Source organism: Macaca nemestrina, chromosome 14 (genome assembly GCF_043159975.1).
Source record: "Macaca nemestrina isolate mMacNem1 chromosome 14, mMacNem.hap1, whole genome shotgun sequence".
Classification (NCBI taxonomy): domain Eukaryota; kingdom Metazoa; phylum Chordata; class Mammalia; order Primates; family Cercopithecidae; genus Macaca; species Macaca nemestrina.
In genome coordinates this window covers 107605458-107630489 of record NC_092138.1, presented here as the reverse complement: position 1 = coordinate 107630489, position 25032 = coordinate 107605458, and the positions used below count along the sequence as shown (strand labels likewise).

Genomic DNA, 25032 nt, shown 5'->3' with positions numbered 1-25032 from the left:
ATCTAGAGCACAGATATTTTCTTTTTTAATTTTAATTTTACTTTTTTGAGACAGGGTCTTACTCTGTTGCCCAGGTTGGAGTGAAGTAGCACCATCATAGCTCACTGCAGCCTTGACCTCACAGGCTCACGTGATCCTCTCACCTCAGCCTCCTGAGTAGCTCACCACCATGTCTGGCTAATTTTTGTATTTTTAACAGAGACAGTGTTTTGCCATGTTGCCCAGCTAGTCTTGAACTCCTGGGATCAAGCGATCTGCCTGCCTCAGCCTCCCAAAGTGCTGGGATTACAGGCATGAGCCACCATGCCTGGCCAGATATTTTCTTAATCCTAACCATAAATCAGAGGCCTCTGACCACCACCTTCCCCGTGGCCAAATAATCTTTCCCCCTTTACAGTTTTGTTTATATCTGTTTTTATATATATATATATAGTTTTTATTTTTTTATTTTATTTTTTACATTTGTATTGTCGCTAGTGTAGTGCTTGTTAGTTTTCCTCCCTACTATGCTGTAAGCTGCTGTTAGGGCTGATACTAAATCTCACCTTTGATCTAAGAGGTTAGGTTCTTTGTCGTAGCTACAATAGGGCTCAGTGAATGTTGCAAGAACAGAGTAGTATGAAGACCTTCATTTCACACTGTTTTTCTCCCCTTTGCATTGCCATATGTGTTCTCTCTATCAAATGAAGTAGGATTTGGGGTTTTTTACTGTATCACCAGGCTTGGGGTAAAGAAAAGCAGTCTCCTCAATTTGCTTGCTGTGCACCATACTCTCTGGTCTTCTTGTCCCTTTGCTACCTTGGTATTCACTCACCTTTTTGGTTTTCCTTTCAGTGACAATGTCAGTGCCTACTGCCTGCATATTGCTGAGGATGATGGGGAGGTAGACACCGATTTCCCCCCGTTGGATTCCAATGAGCCCATTCATAAGTTTGGCTTCAGTACTTTGGCCCTGGTTGAAAAGTACTCATCTCCTGGTCTGACATCCAAAGAGTCACTCTTTGTTCGAATGTGAGTACTGACTCTGTTATTTCTCTCAGTATGTCATCCCAACCTTCTAGCATTTTGAATCTGATTTTGGTTTCGTTCATCCAATAAATGATATTTGGCATCTGGAAAGTCCAGTGGTAATAATGATAACTCCCAGAGAGATGTTGAGGATGACATTCACGTTGTATTTCATGCCTGTGCACCTAGGCTACACAGACGGCTTTGCAGTGGCCTGTTGTGTGAAGCAAATCTCTGAACGGCAGGTCCAGAGCCAGGCCTCTGGAAACGCTGGTGCACTGGGAGCCTAAGGAGCAAAACTTCTGGGTTTGCACCTTCTCTGCAAAGAATACACACTAAATGAAAACATGCACTGTGGCCACTTCTCTGTTGTGACTTAAAATACTTTTCTCTCAGACCAAATTTGACCTTCCCTATCAGTTGCCTACCTTGAGACTAAGCACACGTCTTAAACTCTTTTTGTGCCTTTCTCAGAAAAGTGTGTGTAAATGCATAAGATAAAATCCACTGGAATATAAAAGTATTCTGTTATTTAAAGTTATCAGATTACTGAACAAAGTCATGATATAGTAATATGTGTGGCTTTACTAGTAGATTAAACAATAAGATCCAGCTGCATACCTAACAGTAACTCTTGAAGCCCATTGTTTCAAAGCAGTGATGAGCATAAATGGCATTTGAGAAATCTGCAACAGCTGTAACGTGCTGTGGTGTTAGCTATGACTTCTGTTCATGACAGAGTCACTGGCACTGTGATTCTACTGTGATTGGTTGCCTACACTTGTAAATCAAGGAAATGTAAAATATCAGAAGTTAGTGAAAATTAAAATGTAGTTTTTATCCATTCAAGTTTATAGAGCTCCTGAATTTTATCCACATGTCCCAGTTGTTAAGGGAAAATCTCCTGCATTTGGATTTTACTCTCAAATATAAGCTTTTTTTAACCTAGGCCTCAGCAGGCCTTCTCCTGGCCATCTCCTGGGAACAATAGCGATCCCTTTGGCACCCCCTGCTGTTAGTAACCAGCAAATTCACTGTTCAAAAGAGGGATTGCTTTAGAAGGCATTTCTCCATCTCTCTAAACATACTGTCTGTGTTTGAGATTGTTATAGAAAATAGGGTTATGTTACATACGATATATGAGTATTTTGGGTCTTTCTACCCTTGAGCAAAGAAAGAATACCTGAGTGCCCGGGGGTAAGCTAGGGAGTAGGCCCTCAGGCTTTGATGGTGGCCATTTCATCCCTACTACAAGGTCAAGTTTGGTGTGTATAACAGCAAATTTTTTCCTGCTTTTTCATTTTAGAGGTACTAAAATAACTTTAAAGAGTATTTAAAGTAATTGAAAAGTTGGCCAATGATGCCTCCAACTTAACTATTTTTAATCTTGTATAATAATATAATCATGTGTATGTGTTACTCAGTTTCACTTGTAGCACACATATATTTTGTGTTATTTTTACTTAACATTAAATTAGTTTGGGCTCACGCCTGTAATCCCAGCACTTTGGGAGACCAAGGCAGGCCAGGATTTGGGAGGCCAAGGTGGGTCAGGAGTTCGAAACCAGCTTGGCCAACATGTCAAAACCCTGTCTCTACTAAAAATACAAAAATGAGCCGGACACAGTGGTGGGTGCCTGTAATCCCAGCTACTCGGTAGGCTGAGGCAGGAGAATCGCTGGAACCCGGGAGGCGGAGGTTGCAGTGAGTTGAGATCGTGCCATTGCACTCTAGCCTGGACGACAAAGCGAGACTCTGTCTAAAAATAAATAAATAAATGATAAATTATAAATGTTTCAGTATTTGTTCTTAATTCCTACAGTCTGTATTTATGTGCCAGAGATCTAGGCAGAGACAGCACTACCCTCATGGAGCTTACTATCTAGTAGTGAGACAGTTGTTAAATAATTAAAATGTGATAAGCAGTGTAAAAGAAAAGTGTATGGGATGCAGTGGAAGCCGATCGCAGAATATTTAGATTGCTTCGTTGTGTGGTTTTAATAAGTAATTTGGTGATGACAGTCATTATCTATATCCCTTTCATTCTGTTGAACAACTTCCTTAGGATCACACCTTGTAAGTAGGATTATTAGTCACAGAGTAGAAATGTCTTTAGACTCACTTTTTATTGACAAATAGCCCTCTGAAAGATGTCCTAATTTACAATGCTACCAACAGAATTCCTAAAATCATTTTTACAGTTTTACCATTACAAGGTATTAGAAGTGTTTTTTTCTACTTTAAAAGATATACACAGTGGCATTTCAGTAGTTTTTACTTACATTTTTATTGATTATTAATATGACTAGAACTTTTTCTATGTAAATATTAACACATGATCATAGCAGTCTTTTGAATCAAAAGTCCTTTTTTAAAGCAAGAGGCTATTATCACTGAGTTTTCAATACAGTGGAGTGGGGCTAGGATTCATATGCCTTTCCAGGAGGAGCATCTAAGACTACACAGTGTTGCACTATGAACCCTGCCTTCTGGAGAATAGGAGGAGGGGGAAGGCAAAGAGTAACAACTGCTTTAAACTTAATACTCTGTTTTTTGATCCTGAATTACTCCCACCCCTGTGTTCCCACTCCCAGACACACACATAGCCCAATCCTTTTTCTATTTTAAAATTCAAGAGAGTTTATTTGATGTGTCTGGAGTGCTTCTGAAAACACGAGGTAAAGTGAAATCTTTATATGTGAGCATTAAGAACAAAAATGTGAATAAATTTTCTTTTTCTCAGTCGTCTGATGAAATAGTGCAGATTACTGACCGTTTGCCCTGTGTGTATTTTCTTGGTTCAGCAACCTCTTACTTGCCTTTCTGGTCTATATTCTAAGTTAGTAAAGCTTCTCTTACAAATGCAGAACAGAGCAGACCTTCAGGAGTCTCTAGGGATGTGTCTAAAGTTTCAGAGAAGGAAATCCCAGCAAAATAAATAAAGCCATAACTACTCCTCATCACTTCCCACCTTCACTCCTTCCACTTGTCTCCCAGTAGAGGAGGGACAAGAAGTGGCTGGGAAGACACAGAGCTGAAACAGAAAGAGGGAAGTAGGTTTGACAATAGGGAGTGAACTAATACTTACTAAGGGCCAACTATGCATATGCTATCTCACTTAATCCCAAAAAGACCAGTTTTTATGAACAGTTTAGGGACGTGGAAACTGAGGGTAAGCAGTATTGTTCTTAGGCCTAGATTTGACCCATCCCTGACTTTAAAGTCCATGCCCTTTCCAGCCCCCTGCCGAGAGGTTGAGGCTGGGAAATCCGGTGTTGGTTTAACCTGTGAATCTCACTGTCTTAAGACGGACATTCAGCCACTGCTGTAGTGCAGAGGCGATGGCATGGTGGACTCTGGAGCCAGGCCACTTGGATGCCGATCCTAGCCTTGCCCTTACTAGTGGGTGTGGTCCTGGATGAATATTTAACTGTTCTGTGGCTCAGTGAAATGGAGATAATAAAACCTTTCTCACAGATCAGTTATGAGGATTAAATGAGTTAATAGATCTGAAGCACTTAGAACGGTGTTTAGCATATGTACGCATCATCTTAGTGTTAGTTGCTGTTATTGTCACTATTAATAAACAACCCTTGGAGAGCAAGAACTGAATTATCTGTGCCCACAATACTCAGCATCACTCCATTACTATGATAGATCTGCCATACGTATTTCTTGAATGGGTTACTGAGTAGATCTTTTTGCCACTTGTACATTTTTCTTCTTCTCCTACTTTGTTTTATAGCAGAGGAGGGGTAGTGTTTAGGTGGACGTTGCTCAGCTGGACTGAAGAAGTTGAACTGGAGTAACTTTCAGTGAACATGGGCAGTGGGTAAACGTTAAGGATCTACAGACTTTCAAATGAGTCCTCTTATGAGCATACATCCTCTAAGTTAATAGCAAGACCATTAACTTCTTGAAGACGAGGAAGGCACAGTCTTATTGTCTCTGTATCCTTAGCACCCAGCACAGGGCTTCGTGGAGAAGGAATGACTGAATCTTCAGGTGTCTGTGAGCTGCCAGGAGGACACTTGACCCAGCACTATGTCCCACCTTGTTTTCTAAGACCTCTTCTCCTCTTTTACACCTGTTCCTGCCTTTCAAATGCCAGGAAGGCCCAGGTCGCCTTCTGACCTTCAGAGGCCCTCACACCAGCTATTCCCGGGGCTCCAGTACCATCTTTGCCTCTAAGTGTGGCAGCACAGACTTTGAATTTAGGCAAACCTGGGTTCACGGTTCAGCTTCACTAGCATCTGGATACATGCATGACCTTAGACAATTTTACTTACCTTTGTTAAGTCTCAGTTTCTTCATCTGTAAAATGTGGATAATAGTAACTATCTCATGGAATTGTCATGAGGGAGTTTCTTAAATGTAAGTTACATACAGAACTCTTTTAAAGGGAAATAAATTCTCCTAAAGTCTCAATGTTTATCCAAATGAGTTTTTTAATAATGCTACTTGGATACATGCAAATATAAAGTTCTATAATGTTTAGCTATAAATTCAATGTTTTTACACAACCTAAGCAAAATTACAAACTAAATACAGATAAAACCATAGCATTAATAAAATACAAATTAACAACTTTAATGTAACATATGATGTTTTGCTGAAATTAAACATTGCTGATGTTGGGTTTAATTGGGTGTTAAATGTTTTACTTGTCAACTTGAGTCTTTTGATTTTCACATGAGACACCATGATTAACATCCTTTTAAACGGTGTATTTTTAACTACTAGTCCATTATTTTAGTGGGCCAATTGATTTATAATGTGTCCCCCCACACAAACACATAAATTTTAAATACTCTTTACTAGAAAATGCTTTTTTTTTTTTTTTTTTTTTTGACAGCGTTTTGCTGTGTGGCCTAGTCTGGAGTACAGTGATGTGATCATGGCTCACTGCAGCCCCAAACTCCTGGACTCTTAAGGACCCTCCTGCCTCAGCCTCCCAAGTAGCTGGAACTACAGGCATGTGCCACCATGCCCAACTATGTTTAGTAGAGACAAGGTCTCACTGTGTTGTCCAGGCTGGTCCTGAACTCTTGAGCTCACGCAGTCCTCCTACCTCAGCCTCCCAAAGTGTTAGGATTATAGGCATGAGCCACCACTTCTAACCTAGAAAACTCTACTTTGCGTTTGGCCCACCATGCTTTCTCTTAGTATGATCAATTCATGGTGGTTTGCCCAGGACTCTCCCTGTTTCAAAACTGAAAGTCCTGTATCTATGAGCACTCCCTGATGCTCACCTCCAACCCCTTCCTCCGTCCTAGGTAAGCCACATTGGTCACTCTGCTGTATCTGTTGCTTGGTCTGTACATAAGTGGGCTCTGCCTGACTGATACTTGTGCATAGTGTGACTTGGCAGCAAACAGCACAGATTTTTCAGAGACCAGCAAGACTGTTCATAGAGATCCTTGTGCCCACTGAATTATCTCACCATTTTTCTGTATTCAGCAAACAAGTTCTGTATGCAGCTTGCAGTGATGCCATTTGACTTTCAGTAAGTTCGTTAGTGATGTTAAATAACTAGCTGCTGGAGCACATAACCCCCCAAATCGCACCACCTTATCCTAGGGTTGGCAAACTTTTTTTTTTTTTTTTTGAGACAGGGTATTGCTCTGTCACCCACACTGGAGTGCAGTGACATCATCTTGGCTCACTGCAACCTCTACCTCCCAGGCTCAAGCAATCCTCCCACCTCGGCCTCCCAAGTAGCTGGGACTACAGGCATACGCCACCATGCCCAAATAATTTTTGTATTTTTTGTAGAGACAGTGTTTCACTATATTGCCCAGGTTGGTCTCAAACTCCTGGACTCAAGTGATCTGCTCGCCTCAGCTTCCCAAAGTGCTGGGATTACAGGCTTCAGCCACCGCTTCTAGCCCAGCAAACTTTTTCTGCAAAGGGCCAGATAGTAAATATTTTAGGCCATTGGCCATAGAGTTTCTGTAACTCAGCACTGCCATTGTAGTATGTGAGCAGCCTTAGACTACATAGACAAATGGGCATGGGATAGGTTTGTTGGTCAACTTCTGGATTTTCCCAATAAGTTTCTTTCTTTCTGTCTTGCCCTTTCCTCCCCTCCCTTTTTTTTGGATAGAGTTTCACTCTTGTCGCCCAGGGTGGCACGCAGTGGTGTGATCTTGGCTCACTGCAACCTCCACTTCCTGGGCTCAAGCAATTCTTCTGCTTCAGCCTTCTGAGTAGCTGGGATTACAGGCACCTGCCACTATGCCTAGCTAATTTTTGTGTTTTTAGTGGAGACGGAGTTTCACCATGTTGGCCAGGCTGGTCTCGAAGTCCTGACCTCAGGGGATCCGCCTGCCTCTGCCTCCCAAAGTGCTGGGATTATAGGCGTGAGCCACCATACCCAGCCTAATAATTTTATTTCCTGTTCACATTTGTCTGATGTGGGCCAGGTGACTCTCTTGGGTATTTCTCCTCTAGGCAGTGGCTCAGGGCTCCCCAGGTGGGTGAAAAATGGGGAACGTGGAAGATGAGGAGTGAGGAGGGGCCTACAGCTATATCTGTCTCTCATACACCCCCCCATACACAAACAGTGACATATATAAAATATGTGGTGACACATATAGTTTTGCTTTTAGTTCAATGAAAAGCATATATAGCTATATATATCTATACATCATATCATATCATACATATATTGATATGTATAGATAATACATCTGTATATGCTTTTCATTAGACTAAAATCAAAGTTGTTTTTAATTAAAAAAAGTTTTTAGAGACAGTGTCTCACTGTGCTGCCCAGGCTGGACTGGAACTCTTGGGTTCAGACTGTCCTCCTGAGTAGCTGGAACTGGAGGCTCACATCACCGTGAGAAAACACGTTTTTAAATTCTGAAACTTAGTCTGTAAATTCATCTGTTGATTCTTGGGGGCTCTTGAACCTCAGGAAATGCTGCTGTGATTATTAATATTAGTTGAGACTCTGGCATGTAGGAATTGTTACATAGTTGCTATTATTTCTGTCAGGAATTCTCGGTGGGAATACTTTACACTAAGGTGAGAATGGGGTTATTTTTTATTATATAATTAATATGTGTCCATTATAGTAAAATTGGGAAATAGATCTCTTTCTGCTTTTAAATTTGTCTTCATTCCATCATACAAAAATTGTGAATTGTTATTTTATAATTATTTACATTTTTTAAAGAGGAACTAATTAACTTGAATGAACTTCTCATTGGAAAAATGTTCTGTGGTGGGAACGTGTAATTGGATGTCTTCTGATGTTCTTACTAATCAGGACTAGATCTATCTAGCCTTCCCTCTAGAACCCCTGGGCCCCAGGAAACCCCTGGATATAGAGTTGTTGTTTGGAGAAGGAGAATGGATTATTCTAACAACTTGCAAATTAGGAGCCTGCTAATGGAAACTGCCTCTTTTAACAAACTACAAGTGGATTCCTAAACTATCCATTGTTCCTGATTGATTTTGGACAGAGCAAATATGTCTATAAATGGGAATCCCTAACTTGCTGACTACTTTGAGCCTAAGCAGTAAAGATGTTTGGATATCAGGAGTGTCAGGGAGGAGAAGTAGGGAGTGGGAGGAATGGGAAGGTTTTTGGCTGGCCCCCAAAACCAGATAAAGATCTGGAACTCAGATAGTGTCCTGCATCTCGAGCAGTGTTTCTTGCCAGCAGTGACCAAGCCAAAGCCTACTGTTCCTTTAGACAAAGTAGGACAAGGGAGAATGAGATCCTGAGTGGGGTAAGTGCCTCTCAAGGGTAGGGACCTGCCTTGTTTGTCTCCTTCTCCCATTCCCAACACAGGCCTAATTTAGTCAGAATTTGTGAGACTGAGTTGAGTTCAAAAGTGGCAATGACAAAAACAACTGTGGTAATATTACCTTAAATGTGTTGACATTAATGTTTCATACCAGGATTCTTCTCTGGAGTGGGGGAAAAAGGGCTTTAAAGGAAAAAAAAAAAAAAAAAAAGAACAGTCAAGGCCAATAAAATGGTCAAAATCTCCTTAGAAGTCAGAGCAGTTAAACTGTCTCACATATACATATATGTGTGTATATATACACACATATATGTGTGTGTGTGTTTTCCTTTAAATATTTGATATATTAGAGGAACATGAGGAAGGAACAGTTCTAACCAAGAGCTGTTTGGGTAAGGGGTTATCAGGTAACAGTAGAGGGTCTTAGCCCAGAAGCTGGGCTGCCTTGGGCATTGTGGCCCAGCAGGCTCCCAGAGACTGCCTTGGCTTCTCTTGGCTGTGCAGAAAGGGAAAGATGAGCTGCTTTTTTAAAGAGGCGTGCCCTGGGTTCATTCATGCTCTTTTCTGGGCTTTTCAGAAGAGTGGGGAGTTTTAGTGTACCATCTTGATGATAAATCCATAGTATACCCCAAGTGACCAGACCTTTATTAAAGGGTGTCATTAGCTTGAAGCCTTTCCTTCTGTTATATGCTATTGCCTTGTGGTCTAGAGAATGAAAAAAAAAAGGAGTGGGGGAGGGCAGGGAGAACATTTTCACACACTCATTCGGTTTCATGCCTCTAGTAGACACTATCTCATTTATTTCTTTTTTAATCACTTATTTCTTTTCTGTGATATTTTAAAATTGGCCACACCCCATCAGTAAAGTTTCTTAATACGCAATTCACTTTTATAATATGTAAGCTGAGGCTCAGAGACAGGTAGTTACTAACTCAAGGCCATAATGTTTGGTAAGAGGCAGAACTAAAATAGAATAAGGAATAAAAGAAGATGCTTGTGTTTTCTGTAACCAGGCCTGACGATATGAGTATAAATCATCCTGGTTATTTATTGTTTGCTTGAGTCATAGAGGACCAACTGTGTGTTGTTTCTTTTCATTCTGCTGTATTAGCAAACATTTTCATTGTCCAGATTGTCCTCGTGTATGGAAATGTAACATATGCAGCCTGTTTAATTTTGTATTTGTAAATCTGACTTGATTTCCTTTTTGGCAACAGCAACTGTCTAGAGAAAAGAAAGGATTTTTCTTTGTGTCTGTTTAAAGTGACAGAAATATTGGAGCAAGTAATAAAGATGGAAAGCATTAATTACACACTTCTAAGAATTTAAAGGTCAGACAAGCTAAATATGTATGTTTTGCTCACTGGAATGTCTTGAAATTGTGCCAGGATTCGCTTTGTTCCTACCATAAAAGCACACACTTTAAATAACCATCAACTTACTTTGTATCTAAAAATTATACCAGATTGTTGCTTTAGTTAATATGTATCTTCAAAGTCGGGAGCTCCCATTTCTGAGCCCATGTGATTGGTTTGGTGATGCTTCCCCCTTTGGCCATGTTTAGTTACTATGTCTCATTTTGATTTCCTCTGTTCTCCCCTCAGCTTATGTCGGAGTCTGTCAGCTGCTGCTATGTACATGTCAGGCTAGTGACTTGGAATGTTTATTAATACAATGTCAGTCTTGCTGTTGAAAAAACTGTGATGCTTCTCAGAAGGTTGTGATAGAACGAAGCGTTTGATTTCCAGATCCTGTCTGCACTGCATGGTGAATACATTCTCACATGTTATGCAGTTCACTGACCTGACAGTTATGGAACCCCGCCTGGGACCCCATTTCAGCAGGACATATTTGAACAGAAACAGTTTGCAAAACTTTACACACTTAAACTCCTGCCAAGGCAAACTGTTAGCCACTTGAGTTTGTTATAAATACCCAGTGGCAGTGGTTGGAAGTAGCCCACGGTGTGTTTTATATTCTGAACGGAATGTGAATGTCTTTGCGGTTATATAGAGTAGTAAATAATTGAGTTTGATTAGGGAGAGGGACCTCATTATCCCCCACCTGTGCCCAGCTGGAAGGGGAGGGTCGAAATGAAGCCATTAGCTGTCTCTCTTACTGGCATCTCAAAGAGCTCAAATACATCTGTGTCTTATTTTCTTTTCTGGCACAATCAGTCGAGCAAGCTAAGCAGGCATGACCGGATTTGGCAAGTCCCAAGGACTCTGGCAAAGATACACAAGGAGAAGGCGGAGGGCAGTCATTTTGGCTTCTCACTGCCCATTAGTCTAGCGAGTTATGTTTTTGGAAAATGTCTGTTTTGAAAAAGAGTACTTTGTCCAATGTCAAACATCGCATGCTCCCACAGTACGCTTTGATCTTTTAAAAAATTTTTGGTCAGTGTAAGGAGAAACAAAATGTGGCATTCACACTAGTGTCAACTCTTTATGAATAAAGTAATGCTCAAAGTACTTACTTTAAAGCAGGCATGCTGCAGTTATTACAAGGCCTTCTCTTGCTCATATATTTCCATTTTCTACCTTGAAATGCTGGAGAATGAACATGCATGGAATTGGACCAGAGCAGGTTGAGAACTAGAGTATGTCTTCATCACTATTGGGAACTGGTCAGGACTGGAGACTCGAGAACGGCTCTTAGCAACCTTTTCCCACTTCCTGCAAACTGAGACTGTGGCTTTTGAAACCATGACTTTCTCCGAGGTCTCTAAAAATCTTGTAGGTCATATGGTTACACTAAGAATCTGGACATGCATAGTCAAACTGAATTTGTTACATTGGAAGTTGAACCTTTTCCACAGATTGGGTCAGTGGTTCCGGCATGGAAGATGTGCTGTCTGGAAGTCGCTTCTTTCCCTGAGTCCCTAAGACTCACTTTGCGGCTGTGGAGGGATTAACAAACACAGACTTCGGAGTCTAGCTGATCTGGGTTCAAGTCCTGGCGCCTTCAGGACTTATTAGTTGTATAACATATTAACTTATTATGTAACTCCAGACAAATGTCTCAGCCTTGCCAAACCTCAATTTTCTCTGTTATAAAATGGGACTTATAATAGCCCCTACCTTTTCTAGGAGGATTAAACAAAGTAAGTGCTCAATAAATATTGAATATTATCATTGTCTCATTATATATTCATTGTACATATGAAGAAAATGCTTATGCTTATTATATATTAACTGTTTATTAAACATTTATCTTTTTTTTAACTAATGGCTGGCCTATAAGCATTTATTATATGACAGGTATTATGGTAAGTACTTTAGAAGTATTTTGCCTTTACAGCAATCTTACAATCCAAGAAAAATTATCATCCTCATTTTGTCGATGAGGAAATGAAGTTAAAGTGATTATGTTGTTATCCATAAAAGCAGAGGTGGGGCTTCACACCAGGTCACTTTATTCTAGAGTTTACTGGGCTCTGCTGCCTTCTGGTGCTGCCACCGTCTCTCCTAGCATGGTTTAGAGCTAAATGATGACTGCATTTTGAGACATCATCCCCACTAGGAAGCTCTGGGGCCCTCTGACCTCTGTGTGGCTGGGTTAAGTGCCCTACGTTTGTTTCCGCAGCACTCTGAACTTGCCTCTGCCTTTGTGGCTGTCACACAGAACTAGAATTGTTTGTTGGCTTCTTGTCTTTCTCTCCCACTGGACTGTGCAACTTGGGTGAGGGACCATATTGTTGATTTTTTAATCCAAAACAGGATTTATAATAGATGTGTGATCTCAGGTAAATTCCCTAATGCCTTCAGCCTCAGTTTCTATAAAATGGGTGTAATAATTGTACCTATTTTAGGATTGAATGAGTCAATACAGATTTATTTTTAAAAGCTTAAAACAGCACCTAGCACATAGAAAGTGTTCAATAAATAGTCGTTGCTGTTATTATAATTGTTCAACAGTGGACAACTTGTGCAAATCAAAAAGTTCTTAATAAATGTTGTTGAAATTCTTTACACCACCATGATTTTTTAATTTCCATCATCACTATTCAAAGATAGTGAATTAAGTTGAGGTGGAACATACCTGCATCATAGTTAACACTTTCAAAAAGGAAAGCTTTGAAAACTGAACCCAGAGTGCTCCCCTTGGAGCTCTTGGGAAGCTTTGATGCTTGGGCCACAGGCTGCTCACTGACAGTGCCCCTGAATATTGCCACCAAGCTCAACAAATCACACATTTTAATGCCCCTGTGTTACCAATGACAGGCAATGAGTTTTGAGATCCTCACCGCCCCCCCCATAAGCAGTCTCTGTTTAGGAGGCAGGGGAAGGAGGGGCTGAAGTGGGGCCTCTCCTCTTGGGATGATGACTTAGGACAAGGAGAACAAAAGAGAACTAACATCGACTCCCTTTACTGTTTGCCAGTCATAGTGTGAGGTGCTTGGCATTCATTGTCTGTTTCATCCTCGTGACAATTCTATAGGGAAGTAGCCTACTCATTTCATGGATGCAGCTGAGGTTCCCACATGTTACAGCAACATCTCCGTTAGCCACAGAACTGGGATTTCGGTCAAAGGGTATTTAACCTCCAGTCTCTGCCTTTTCCTCTCCAGTGTGCTGCCTTCCAACTTGGGTTCTGGTTCCAGCTCTGTTCCTAAAGATAGAATCTAAGCTTTTCAGATGAAGACTTACGTCCCTGTGGGCTCTGTGGCTCCCACTGCCTCTCGCTTACTGCTTAGTACAGAAAGGCTGCTTGTGTTGGGTTCATGCTGGCATACAAACTTCTCTGGGGTAACTGAGTGGCTGTGCGCTGGGACGGAGCGCACAAGTGAGGAGTCTCTTTTTAAAATGCCCATACATTGTTCAGTGGTTACGAGACTTGACAGGACCTAACTTTGAATTGACTGAAGCACTCCTGGCAGTGTTTCATCCGCTCCCTGACATGGAATTTCACCCTAGACCCAGCATGGACAGCCCCAGGAGCCATGGGAAGGGCAGCTGCTGCTTTTCAGTGTCCATAGAATGCCCTGCTCTGAGGGAAAAGAAGTTGTCTGTCCCTGAGGCGAGCAGGAGGAGGAGCGGTTTCTGAGCCGAGACTTTGGGTCGGTGTGTAGCCTGCCTGTTCATCCGAGGGCTGATCACCCCGCCACAGCTCCTAACCCAGAGACTGGAGCACGTGCCACAGGGCAGGCAGGCTGGGACCAGGAGCACCCTGTCTGCCTACTACCAGCACTCCCCCCCGGATCATTGTCCTCTCAGCCTCAAACCCAGCGTCCCACATTAAGTAAAGGCTTTAAAAGATGTATTTCAATAGACTTTTTAGAAAGCCCATAAAAAATCCTGGATATAAAGAAATGAGGCATAAAACCCAGAATGTTTGGAAGTCAAGCTGAAAATTGTGGTGGCAAGTCTCCATCTCCACTTGTTAAATGGGAGCATAACTTAACACTTACACCTAGACGGAGGCTGAGAACCACTTGCATTCTATGCTCTTACGTTTCAGAAACATATGAGGGTATTACTCAAAAAACAAAACCCTGCCCATCTCCCCCGCAAAGCGCTCACTGTAGACGTGGAACAAGATCCAAAGTTGGCATTCGTCTGGAGGGAAGGGAGCGGAGCGTGGGACTGACCTGAGGAAACTCTTATTAGGTCTGCCTGAATGTGCAGCACGCAGGGCAGAACCTCTTTCTCCTTTTAACGTGCACGTTTTGACGGAAATGGAGCCCCAGAGTAAGATACTGCACACTCACGAAGGTCCATTCCGAGGGCCGTGCGTGCCCCTTCCCTTCGCTGTTGTTTTCATTTTCCTCTCATGAACCTTGCTACCCTGGCTTCAGCACGGAGGCTGTAAAGGAAGATGGAGAGCCGAGTTACCTCAGAATGATCACTATCGTTAACATTCACGGGTGGTTCACTTATCATTCCTGACTGCACAGACATGGCAGCCGCTCGGAAGCGTCCGCAGGTGTAGCATGGTGATACATATTACATTGTGCCACAATGGATTTATGTATTCTGTAACAAAAGAAAAGTGTAATGAAAAAATACAGAAGGTAATCCTTTATTCCTCCACCACACAATTTATCAGTAATGCCTGTGGATGATAAGTGCCAGGGATTTCCTCTGCTTGCTTTAACCTTGTCACCCAGGTACGTTTTGGTAAAATGACAGAAAAATACAGACTGGGGATTTTCCTCTGCTCAAAAATCTTTTAAAAGGACACTTTTAATTTATGGAAGTTAGTCCAAACACAAGGCTTCCTTTTGAGCTTTTAGTCTGCTTTTGCTGAAAAAGATAAACGTATTGGCTGGAAATAATGCTGTCAGCCGGCAGCAGAGTAGGAGGAAACGTAAGCAATTTCTAAGCAGACTGAAATCTACAGTAGTTCCGCTAGAACCAGGTGGATGGCAGTTCATGAGGTCCAGGCCAGTACTAGTTTGTGAGTACCCGAGAACTTGTGTTCTCTTTTAGGCCCTACTCATCCATCGCCCAACATATTGTCACAGATGGAGCACATACTGACTTCTGAGGAGAAAGCAGGGGAAGGCAAATCTGATCGTGGTTGACTGGCATTTGTTCCAAACACACACTGGCCTAGCGCCAGAGCAAATACCCCCAAGTTTATAAATGCACAAGGCACTTTACATTTCAGTACTCTTGCCAAAGTATCACTTACTGCATCGCTCCCTAAATATAGTTTTTTAAAAAGAGCTTTTTCTTATTTTGCTTTGATCAGTAAAATAAACTTTTAAAGATTGTTCTGGGATGGGGTCCAGCTTCTGAGGTAAAGAATGGCCGGGACTCAGGCATGATTCAGTAACAGAGTGTTCAGTAAAATTAGCTTGACAGTTCTCAGGCCTGCTGTTCGATAGCAAGAACTTGACCAAGTTAAAATGGATGATGGTGCTGGCCAGACCAGCTTCGGCTTTTGCTTTTTAACAAATGGAATGTCAAGGATTAAACAGCAAGCCGTATGGAGAGGAGGGTTGTGGAGATGTCTCTGTATTAGGGAAGCAAATTAGGTCCTTGGTTTTGAGATCGACCCCCAGCCCCTATGGAGAGTCAGCCACCTGGTTGGGTCCAGCCTCGGCTTAAGACCCTTCCCAGCCTGTCCTACCATTGGGAAGCTTTTCCAGAGCTTAGCTTGGGGCTTGGCTTTTCTTTCAGATTTCTTGTCAATATGAAGTTCTGCCATGTTTTTTGGCCATGTTCCCTTTAGAGATTCTTATGGAGAAATGGGAATGCGACCAAACTCCTTGTGGCAATTCCCATGTTCCATAGTTGGAAACTTGGGTCCCGTTTGTTACATGAGCTACTTGGAATTGGTCTGTTTTGTTCCAGTGCCCAAGCGTAGTGAGTAGTATTTGTGATACTTGCTATTGCAATTAACAGTCTTGGTGAAGTTATACCTCACACAGGAGATGGGCTTCTGTTTTTAGAGTACTTGTTCCTTAGCAGTTTTTTTCCAATCCAGATGAAGCCTTTCCCCCACCCAGTTGGATTAATTGGAAGCTTACAAGGAGTGTTAGTGTTTTGTCTTATAATTACTTGTGCTTCAGCTAATATTTTGACTTTCTAGGACTAAGTAGATTAAAGCATTCATACCGAAGTGTATAGACTGTATTAAAAAAAAAAAAAATACAGCCTGGTGCGGTGGCTCACGCCTGTAATCCCAGCACTCTGGGAGGCTGAGGCAGGCAGATCATGAGGTCAGGAGTTCAAGACCAGTCTGGCCAAGATGGTGAAACCCATCTCTACTAAAACTACAAAAATTAGCCAGGCACAGTAGCAGGCGCCTGTAATCTCAGTTCCTGGAGAGGCTGGGGCAGGAGAATCGCTTGAATCTGGGCAGCAGAGGTTTTCTGTGAGCCGAAATTGCACCACTGTACTCTAGCCTGGGTGACAGAGTGAGACTCCATCTCAAAAAAAAAAAAAAAAAGAAAGTGTATGTGTATGAATAAACAAATATATTTACTAGCTAGTTAGAGCATTTTATTTTCCTCCTTCTCAATTACTTTGGGGTATTACTGCCCTCTGGCCCCACATGACATTTTTTTTTTTTTTTTTTGTCTGGGGCTCCATTAGCTTAGTATGATGGCAGTATCTGCCTGTAGTGACATCTACTGATACAAGCCAAGTTTATCAGTTGTCAATCCTTGTTGCAAGATTTGGTTTGGAAGCCAACACTAGGAACCCTGCTGCTGACCCACGCAGACCACTTAGGTTCAACTTGGACAAATTAGAAAAACCTTCCCTAAGCCTGAGCTCTCTTTCACTTGGAACTGCTCATGCTAGAATCTTTTATCACCACCCCTCCCATCCCCTACCATTAGAAGTATATCTATTCAACCTATTTTTAAATAATTGGTACCTCAGTATGCACTTACTTTAAAACTTGCTTAAACACAGTGAAGATCGCAGTAACATCTCTCTGGATGAATGTTGGTGATGATGTAATATTTGTCTTTTCCTACAGAAATGCTGCTCATGGATTCTCCCTTATTCAGGTGGACAACACAAAGGTTACCATGAAGGAAATCTTACTAAAGGCAGTGAAGCGAAGAAAAGGATCCCAGAAAGTTTCAGGTGGGATAGTTAAATCATATTCTCACAGTAGTAGAAGCTTAACCCTTATTAAAAGGGCATAAGGCATGTGTGTGTGATGGCTGGCTAGATTGTTTCAGATGTCATTGCTAGAAGGTTTGGTTAGCAGATCTATGCAAGAAAAGGTGATTGTACATTGCCCCTGGGCCTCAGAAAGGGACTGGCTCAGTGGCATATGTGAGAAGAATGTATTCATATCAATTGTGGAAGTTCCTTCATTAATAATTTGTGGTAGATTCAGACAGAGCTACTTGTGCTGATGATTAGTTGATGTAAAGCTGTCTTGAAAACCGAATCAGTCCTAAACTTGAATCACTACTTTTAATTTCATGTTTTCACATAATTTCCCATGGGAGAACTTTTAGTTACTGATGTCTCTGGTATGGGGAAGAAAAGAAAAATTTCTCTTCATCTTTATCAAATGAGGGCAACCCTTTAAAAAAAAAAAAAAAGACAAAAAGGCAAGTCACTTGATGTGCACAAATAACCTAACTCCTCATTACCCAACTTTATATGGAAAATATGCTTATAGTATTAGCTGTGATATTTAAAGCATATATACCAGGATTGAGAAATAATTATCTTGAGAAATAGCTCAAAGATCTGTCATATCACAGACAACTTTAATATAAATCAACTCATGTTGAATATCTTAGCTCTGTAAATAAAGAGACTTCTTAAACACCTTTGATTTCACCTTTTGGAAAGGAAAAAACGCATTGCTGGCGCTGAAGAAAATAGTTTTGTGCTCTTTTTAAGGGGAGGCATATAATCTGTTCCAGATTTAATTAGCTATCTTCAGATGAAAGCTGAAGTTTTAATAAAAGTTAGAAGAGATAACACAGTGAAGGACACGGATGAGCTGTCTCAAGGCCATATTCCAGGGGAACGATAAGAGCTGTAAAAAATGGCAGAGGAGAGCAATTGAATGGAGCAATGAAAATCTGATTCTCATAAAAAAGAGAGAGAGAGAGAGATGCTGGTAGGGGCGGTTGTAGATGAGACCTGCTAGCGTCTGCAAGCAATTTGGATGCTTGCCAGGAGTCATTGTTCACCCTCGGCTGTGGCGGCTCCGTCCAGATGTGCCAACTGCACGTTTCGGCTTTTGCCAGCTGACTGCGCCGTTTGATAACCAGCTCTCTGGATGCCCATCACTGGCCGCAGAGATAGAATTAAATGATGATGATCTTCCCACAAGTTGGGAGAGGAAACAATGCATATAAATCTTGATTTCATCTCAGCATGAGAAGTCTTTATCCATCATCACTCATAATGAACAAGTCGTTAGCTGGGATGAATGGTGTTCTGGTTTTTCCAAACACCTCTTTTGTTCATTTTTTGGGTGACTTTTATCCATTGCATGGGGGTCAGACTTCTTTGCATTTAGGGGATGATTGAAGAGGCACAGCCACTCCTTCCCAGTGAAAAGTGGATATTTTGGGGTTCCAGGTGCCAATCGAATAGCTTTTAAACAGCTTCAGATAATCAAAGATATTTAGTAGGCATACACCCTTTCAGATCCTGGTTCTTTACTCTTGTTTTGTTCCCAAATATTTTATATAAAAGTATATTTGTGATATAATGCATTATATTCTAAGAAGGCCTTATTCTGAATTGTCCAAGGAGAAAGTGAAACTTTTTAAAGCTTCTTAGTAAAAATTCCACTGTCACAGATTTTTCATACCATGAAACTCCTGTGAACTTATTTAGATACAGCTGAGCCAGTATCTTTCCTTCTGTCTCCCGTCGTCTCTTTCCAATTGCATACCCGTTTTTCTATGGCCATTCCCAGCGCTTATCATACACACATTTATTTATGTTCACCTTTGTGTACACATTACTGCCATTTCCATCAGAATCTTTGCCATATCCTTGGCAAAGAGTTAGGACTCGGTTATCTGAAAAACAGTGATCTGCATTATTTATTCCTTTTCATACAAGAGAAGCCAATTGAGATTGATACATTTACATAAATTACTGTCTATTTTCTTAATCCAAAAAGCTTTTTAACAAAAGAAGCTCTTTCTGTAGCTTTAATAAGTCTGGTCTCATAAAATGGAAGGATCTCCAGTTTGGTAAAGATATTTGTTTAAGCTTAGGTTGATAAAGGCAGGGTACATCTTGTGTTTTTGAACTTTTGTATGAGTAGAGTTTTTTGGAGAGTGATTAATGAAAAGAGGAAAATCCTCTTGTCATAGAAAGTAACACATAGAAAGTACTTAAAAAATTGTTAGTGCTCACAGCTGGCTATGAAATACCTATTAGTTACCTATTATGACACATGAACTTAGTCATGAACTTGGTGGAAAGAGATGCCACGTTAGAGGCACTCATCCTGCATTTCCTGAGCCTCTGTCACAATGACCGGCTTAGTCTTTTCAAAAATGTGCCTACCATGCCCCATGTCTGGGACAGAATTAGAGTGAGCAGCCCTGTCATCAAACAGCTTTTACCTGATTGAGTACAGAACAGCACTTGTCTCTTTGCTACCCTTATTGAACTTCAGTGAAGAAGGAGGGAAATACCACTTCAAATCAAAATACATATGCCATGTAGAGTCAGTAGTTATCACAGAGGTTAGTTGTGCTAAAACAAGATTTCAGAAATCCTTTGATAGGCTAACAGTGAACTTGTTCCTTGCCCACAGAGATTTCTCTTCCCTTACCTTTTTTCCAGACTGTCTACACAACTGTTTGTTTGATAATAATAATAAATTTAGAACTTAAACTATTTCATTATTAAATCAAAATGTAGGCCTAATGGCAGTCCTAATATTTGCTCTGTTGTCCTTCAGTGTGGCACTCCTTCCCCAGTTTTCATTTGTGAAAAATCAGAAGTTGGTATGTATTTGAGCAAAATAACTCTTCTTTGTTTAGGTAAATAGCTCTGTCAATTGAAGCCCTTAGGGTTTTAAAATCATTCTGCTTTTTAGGATAGACTGTCATTTACAGACACTTGTAACTGATCTAAAATTTTGATTTGCATTATTTATAATTATTTCATCAACTCATAACTATGAACATTGCATGGTTTTTTTCCTATTAATATTCATGTGAAAAGAATATACTATAGTAGTCTTTTCACAGTATGTTTCAGTCAATTCTCTGCTAAGGTCTATTTTTTATGCCTATTTTTAAATGTCTCTTTTAAAGTTTCTCTTCAACCTTTCATTTTTTTATTTTTTTCACTGACCCACTTGACATTTGGAATCTACCTGCATTGGCAGGAAGTCCCTACTATTTAAGAAAATTGTAATTGGAGAATCCAGTTTTAGAAGAATTAGATGAAGCCTCTTTATTCATGTTAACAGTTGGGTGGGTGTGTTTTTGACACAGTAAAGAGTGGCTTGTCAGGTCCCTTGATTTAGGCAGTAAAATACACTAAGCTGTTATTTAGTGAATAAAGGCCTTAATTCAAGTTCTCCCTCTGTCAAAGTTACCCTCACAATCAGTGACCTTCTGAGTTTCTTAGTACTATGTTGTTGTTGTTGTTGTTTAAAAATGCTGTTAACCATCAGTCCTTCCCAGCCTTCTGAAGCATTATGTTGGACATGACAGACACACTGCTGAGAAAGTGATCAATTTCAGTTTTTAACATTGACACAGAAATATAGATACCTCTTAATCTACAAAAGAGAGCGTCAAAGTGGGGTTTACTAAGCAGAATAGTTTTCTGCATAACGTCACAATAGTCTCATTATAAAATAGAGGTGATTTTCTGTGTTGTCTGTGGAAAGATTGAACAGGAGCATCTTAACTTTTTCTTATTCCTGTCCATTCTTTTGATATGAAAGACAAATTTTTATTAGTCTGAAGATTCTTTTAAAAAGTTCTTATAATATTGTTAATAAACCTAGTGACATTCATTCCTACTTTTATAAAATTTCACGAAGAACTTGAAAGAAAAGTGTTAGCTTTGTCAGGTGGACTCCCTCCTAACTATATCTGTTTAGAGTCACAGAGCACCTTATTGCTTGCTGATTTACTTTGTTTTCACAAGACCCCTAGAATGTCACCAGTGAGATAGCCTGCGGGGCTTTTCAAACATTATTCCGCAAAGTACTGCTAGGAGCAGAGGGGGAGTAAACATGTACGACAGGGTATGGGGTTCTGGTCTGAGGGACAATTCATGATGGCATCATTGGACTCTTAAGTTGTATCTTACAAATTCATGTGAAATGTAAATATCGATCCATAATGTATCTGTAGCTGTGTCGTACATTCACTGACGTGCTCCCCTGTGTCAGACCTAAGGAGGATCTTATTCTAGAGCAAGAGTGTACATAAGGGGCTGAGAGGGAGAATGATAGAATGGAGGGGAGCTCTCTGCATCCTATAGGGTGTTCAGGGAGCCCCTGTCTGAGAAATTGACATTTAAACAATGACCTTCACATTTAAGCTATGAACAGTTTAGGAGCAAGGCAGGGACAATGCCAATCAAAGCAGTGGCTTGCCATATTTTAGTGTAAAAAGAACATTTAAGATTACTTTGCAGTTTACTTAACCCCCAATCCCGCCAAAAAAAAAAAAATTATAGTAAAATTGATCCTTTAAGGGAGATAAAGCAGGTGCTCTGCACAGAGTGGCACCATCATCTACCCATTCACCTGAGCCACATACCCAGCTGTCAGTCTTGAATTTTTCCTGCACTGTCTCCCCACATCTTATCCATTAACAAGTCTTGTCAGTTTTACCTCTGGAATAGATCCTGAATCCATTTAGTTGTCTTCATCTCTGTTGGATGGGTCCAAGTCACCATGACTGTCCACCTAGACTGCTGAAATAGCACCCTGGATGGTTTTTGTGCTCGTGCTCTTGGCCTCTCTCCAGTCTGTTGTTTACACAGCAACCAGAGAGAGTTTTAAGATACGAGTCTGTATAGAATTAAATCCAAATTTTTAACCACTGTGAAATACACTGAGGCCCAAAGAGGATAAGAGACACACAGAGAGTATGAACACAAAGAAATAAAAGAACTTGAAAGAAATGGAGAAAAAAATACAGAGTTGATGATTGCCTTATGACAGAGAGATACAGATCAGGCAGAGACCCTGGGCACCCAAGGCCATGGGGAGGTGCAGAATTTCGAGCCTGTGGCCCACTGTGGACCTGCTGTGGTAGACTGGCTGCAGCAGGGTCAGTCACCAAAATACCACACACAGTAGGCCTTACTTTCATGCCAGATAGACTGAGAAAGTTGTAGACAGATGAATTTATTATTTATTAAGAGTATTGTAGCCAGGCACAGTAGCTCACACCTGTAATTCCAACACTTGAGAGGCCAAGGCAGGAGGATCGCTTGAACCCAGGAGTTTGAGACCACACTGGGCAACATAGTGAAACTCTGTCTTCACAAAAAAAAATTAAAAATTAGCCAGGCGTGGTGGCACACGTGTGTAGTCCCAGTGACTGGTACCTGTCAAATATATAGTAGTATGACTAGAAATAGTAGTATGCTCAGTAAATGCTTGTTAAGTGAACTTATGAAAAATGCACATGTGTTAAGGTTTTTAGGGTAATTATGTCACACAGTATATATGATACTGCATTTACTTTTTTAACTCAATAATATGTCATAGACTGATGTGGGAGGATTGGTTAAACCCAGGAGGTCAAGGCTACAGTGAGGCATGATCACACCACTGCACTTCAGCCTGGGTGACAGAGCAAGACTCTGTATTGCGGGGGGAGGTATTTTAAAAGGGATTTGTGTGCCAGGGGAGGAGTTGGTCTTCCCAAAAGGAGGACCCCTTTCAAGGACATGGGAGCTAATGAATGGAGTGCCTTGGTGTACCTAGAAATGCTACCTCGTTTAATCTGTACAGCAGCCCTGGAAAGTAGATTTTATTATGCCTGTTTTGAAGATGAGGCTTTAGAAATGTTAAAAGTAAAGGAAAAAAAGAGGTGCATCTTAGAATTAAGGACCTATGGTAACCGTATATGTAATGATGTACTTCTCTGAGCCTCACTTTCCTCAGCTCTAAGAGGTTAAACTTACCCAAGTTTCCTCAGTAAATAAATGGTGAATCTAAATTGGAGCCCAGGCTTTTTTGACCTCAAAGCCCATACTCTTTTTATTTGTACCATGTTGCTTATTAGAACCCTAATGGGAGAACAAATTTAAAATTCTGTAAACAGAAACGTTCATTGATTCTGAGATCTAAATGCACTAGGGAAGTGCAGCATTTAAAGGAACCCTGTGGTGAATCTGGATATAAAGCCAGGAATTCTTTTTGTAATTGCACAATTTGTCTGTATTGGTGTCAGTTTTAATGTTTTATGTCTAGCTTTCTTAAAGCAACATACACCTGTCCTAAGCTGCCCTGTGGAAAAGGGAAACCCATATATATTTTAGATGGAGTAGGGTTTTTAACACTCTTCTAGCCTGAAATGCCCTCTGAAGGCTAATGTAAGCTAAAGAATGTTCTGGCTATAGGGTTGAACAGAGAGTCCTACTTCATGTGCAATTGATACAGAAAATCCAGTATTCTTTCTTCTATCAAAGTCGAGTTTGTAAGCCAGGGACACAGATTTGTGGTTTCTTTATGCTGTAGCAGGTAATCCTTAAAAGAATAAACGCGGAATGAGTGAATGAATGAATGGATGGATGGAAAATAGAACTGTTTAAGTGATCTTTGTCAAAAAAGAGGCAGTAAATTCTGCAGACAACTGTTCCTCCTTATGGAAGAATAAATAATCATGCTGATGCCTCTCATGCATGGGAGATGAATAGGAAACGAAGACCTGATACTCGATATCCAGTGACCTATTGGGAAAATGCTACAGTAGATTAGGGCTGCTAAAGTGTTTAAATGTGTGACTCAGAAGTGCCCCAGGCAAGGAGCTCCGAGTTCAATATTCCTGCCTGCCTCCTTTCTCTGCCTCTTTATCTTACTGTTCCATCTCACCTGAGCCTCTCCCTGTCTGGAGTGCTCTGAGGCTCCTGATGGATCTTCCCAAATATAGAGCACAGCACATTGAAGATGGCATTGCAGTCAACTATTTTATCCAGAAAGCCTGGAAATTTAGAGAATTTATGTCAAGCAAAAATCTTTTGGAACCACTTTAGAGACCCAATTATTTTAGAAGGGTGTTATGAGCTCTTGCGACTGCCACATCAGAAAAACTTGAAATATATCATTTGCCAAAACTATGTTTGACCAGCATTTACTCTTCCTGCTAGTCGCTAATCTTTCAGAAGTTCCTTTTTCATTATAAAATCTATTCATTCACTTCATCTGGGCAGTCACAAGTGTGGATTCGATTAATGAAAAAGCAGACTGAAAGGAAGAAAAAAGACATATGCCCCGAGAGGCTATTTGGTGGTATGGGAGACACACACACACACACTTAGAAGTCAGACAGCCTTCTCCTGGGTTCACTAGGGGCCGATTCAAGAGCACCGCCAATTTAATAATAGCTTCTTAGGAAATACTACTACATTAAATGTACATATTGATTGTAAACTGCATCCTCATTTTATAAATGTTTTAAAAAATGAAAATCTATCTCAGAATTAAGAAATTCTGGAAACTGTATATGTGTATAATGATGTACTTAACCTCTCAAAGCCTCACTTTCCTCAACTCTAACATGGGAGAGGCTGAGTGAGAATTAATCAAGGCACTGGAGGACAGGGCCATGTGTGCTCTTAAGCTCTGTGTGGCTCCGAGATGCTCTGTTTAGTTCAACTGTCATCAA

General features: G+C 40.8%; 1 protein-coding gene and 2 long non-coding RNA genes across 10 annotated transcripts in view; 1 reads left to right on the top strand and 2 right to left on the bottom strand.

Moving 5' to 3' along the window:
* Nucleotides 1-25032, top strand: part of LOC105463925 (MAPK associated protein 1) — a 270742-nt gene that overhangs the window by 149963 nt on the left and 95747 nt on the right. For 6 of the 8 annotated variants that reach the window (XM_011711356.3, XM_011711355.2, XM_011711362.3 and 3 more), the window contains 2 exons: nt 835-1011; nt 17205-17314. In XM_011711356.3, the coding sequence (XP_011709658.1) occupies nt 835-1011; nt 17205-17314 (287 nt within the window). The remainder of the gene's footprint in view (nt 1-834; nt 1012-17204; nt 17315-25032) is intronic. The other 2 variants (XM_011711358.2, XM_011711357.3) reach the window with 1 other exon arrangement.
* On the bottom strand, nt 13252-17244 carry LOC139358221 (uncharacterized). The gene is made up of 3 exons (XR_011612872.1): nt 17116-17244; nt 14603-14743; nt 13252-13379 (listed from the first exon to the last, which is right to left on the bottom strand). It is a non-coding gene; the product is annotated as an uncharacterized lncRNA (long non-coding RNA).
* On the bottom strand, nt 17555-23406 carry LOC139358220 (uncharacterized). Its single transcript, XR_011612871.1, has 3 exons — nt 23330-23406; nt 22026-22162; nt 17555-17765 (listed from the first exon to the last, which is right to left on the bottom strand). It is a non-coding gene; the product is annotated as an uncharacterized lncRNA (long non-coding RNA).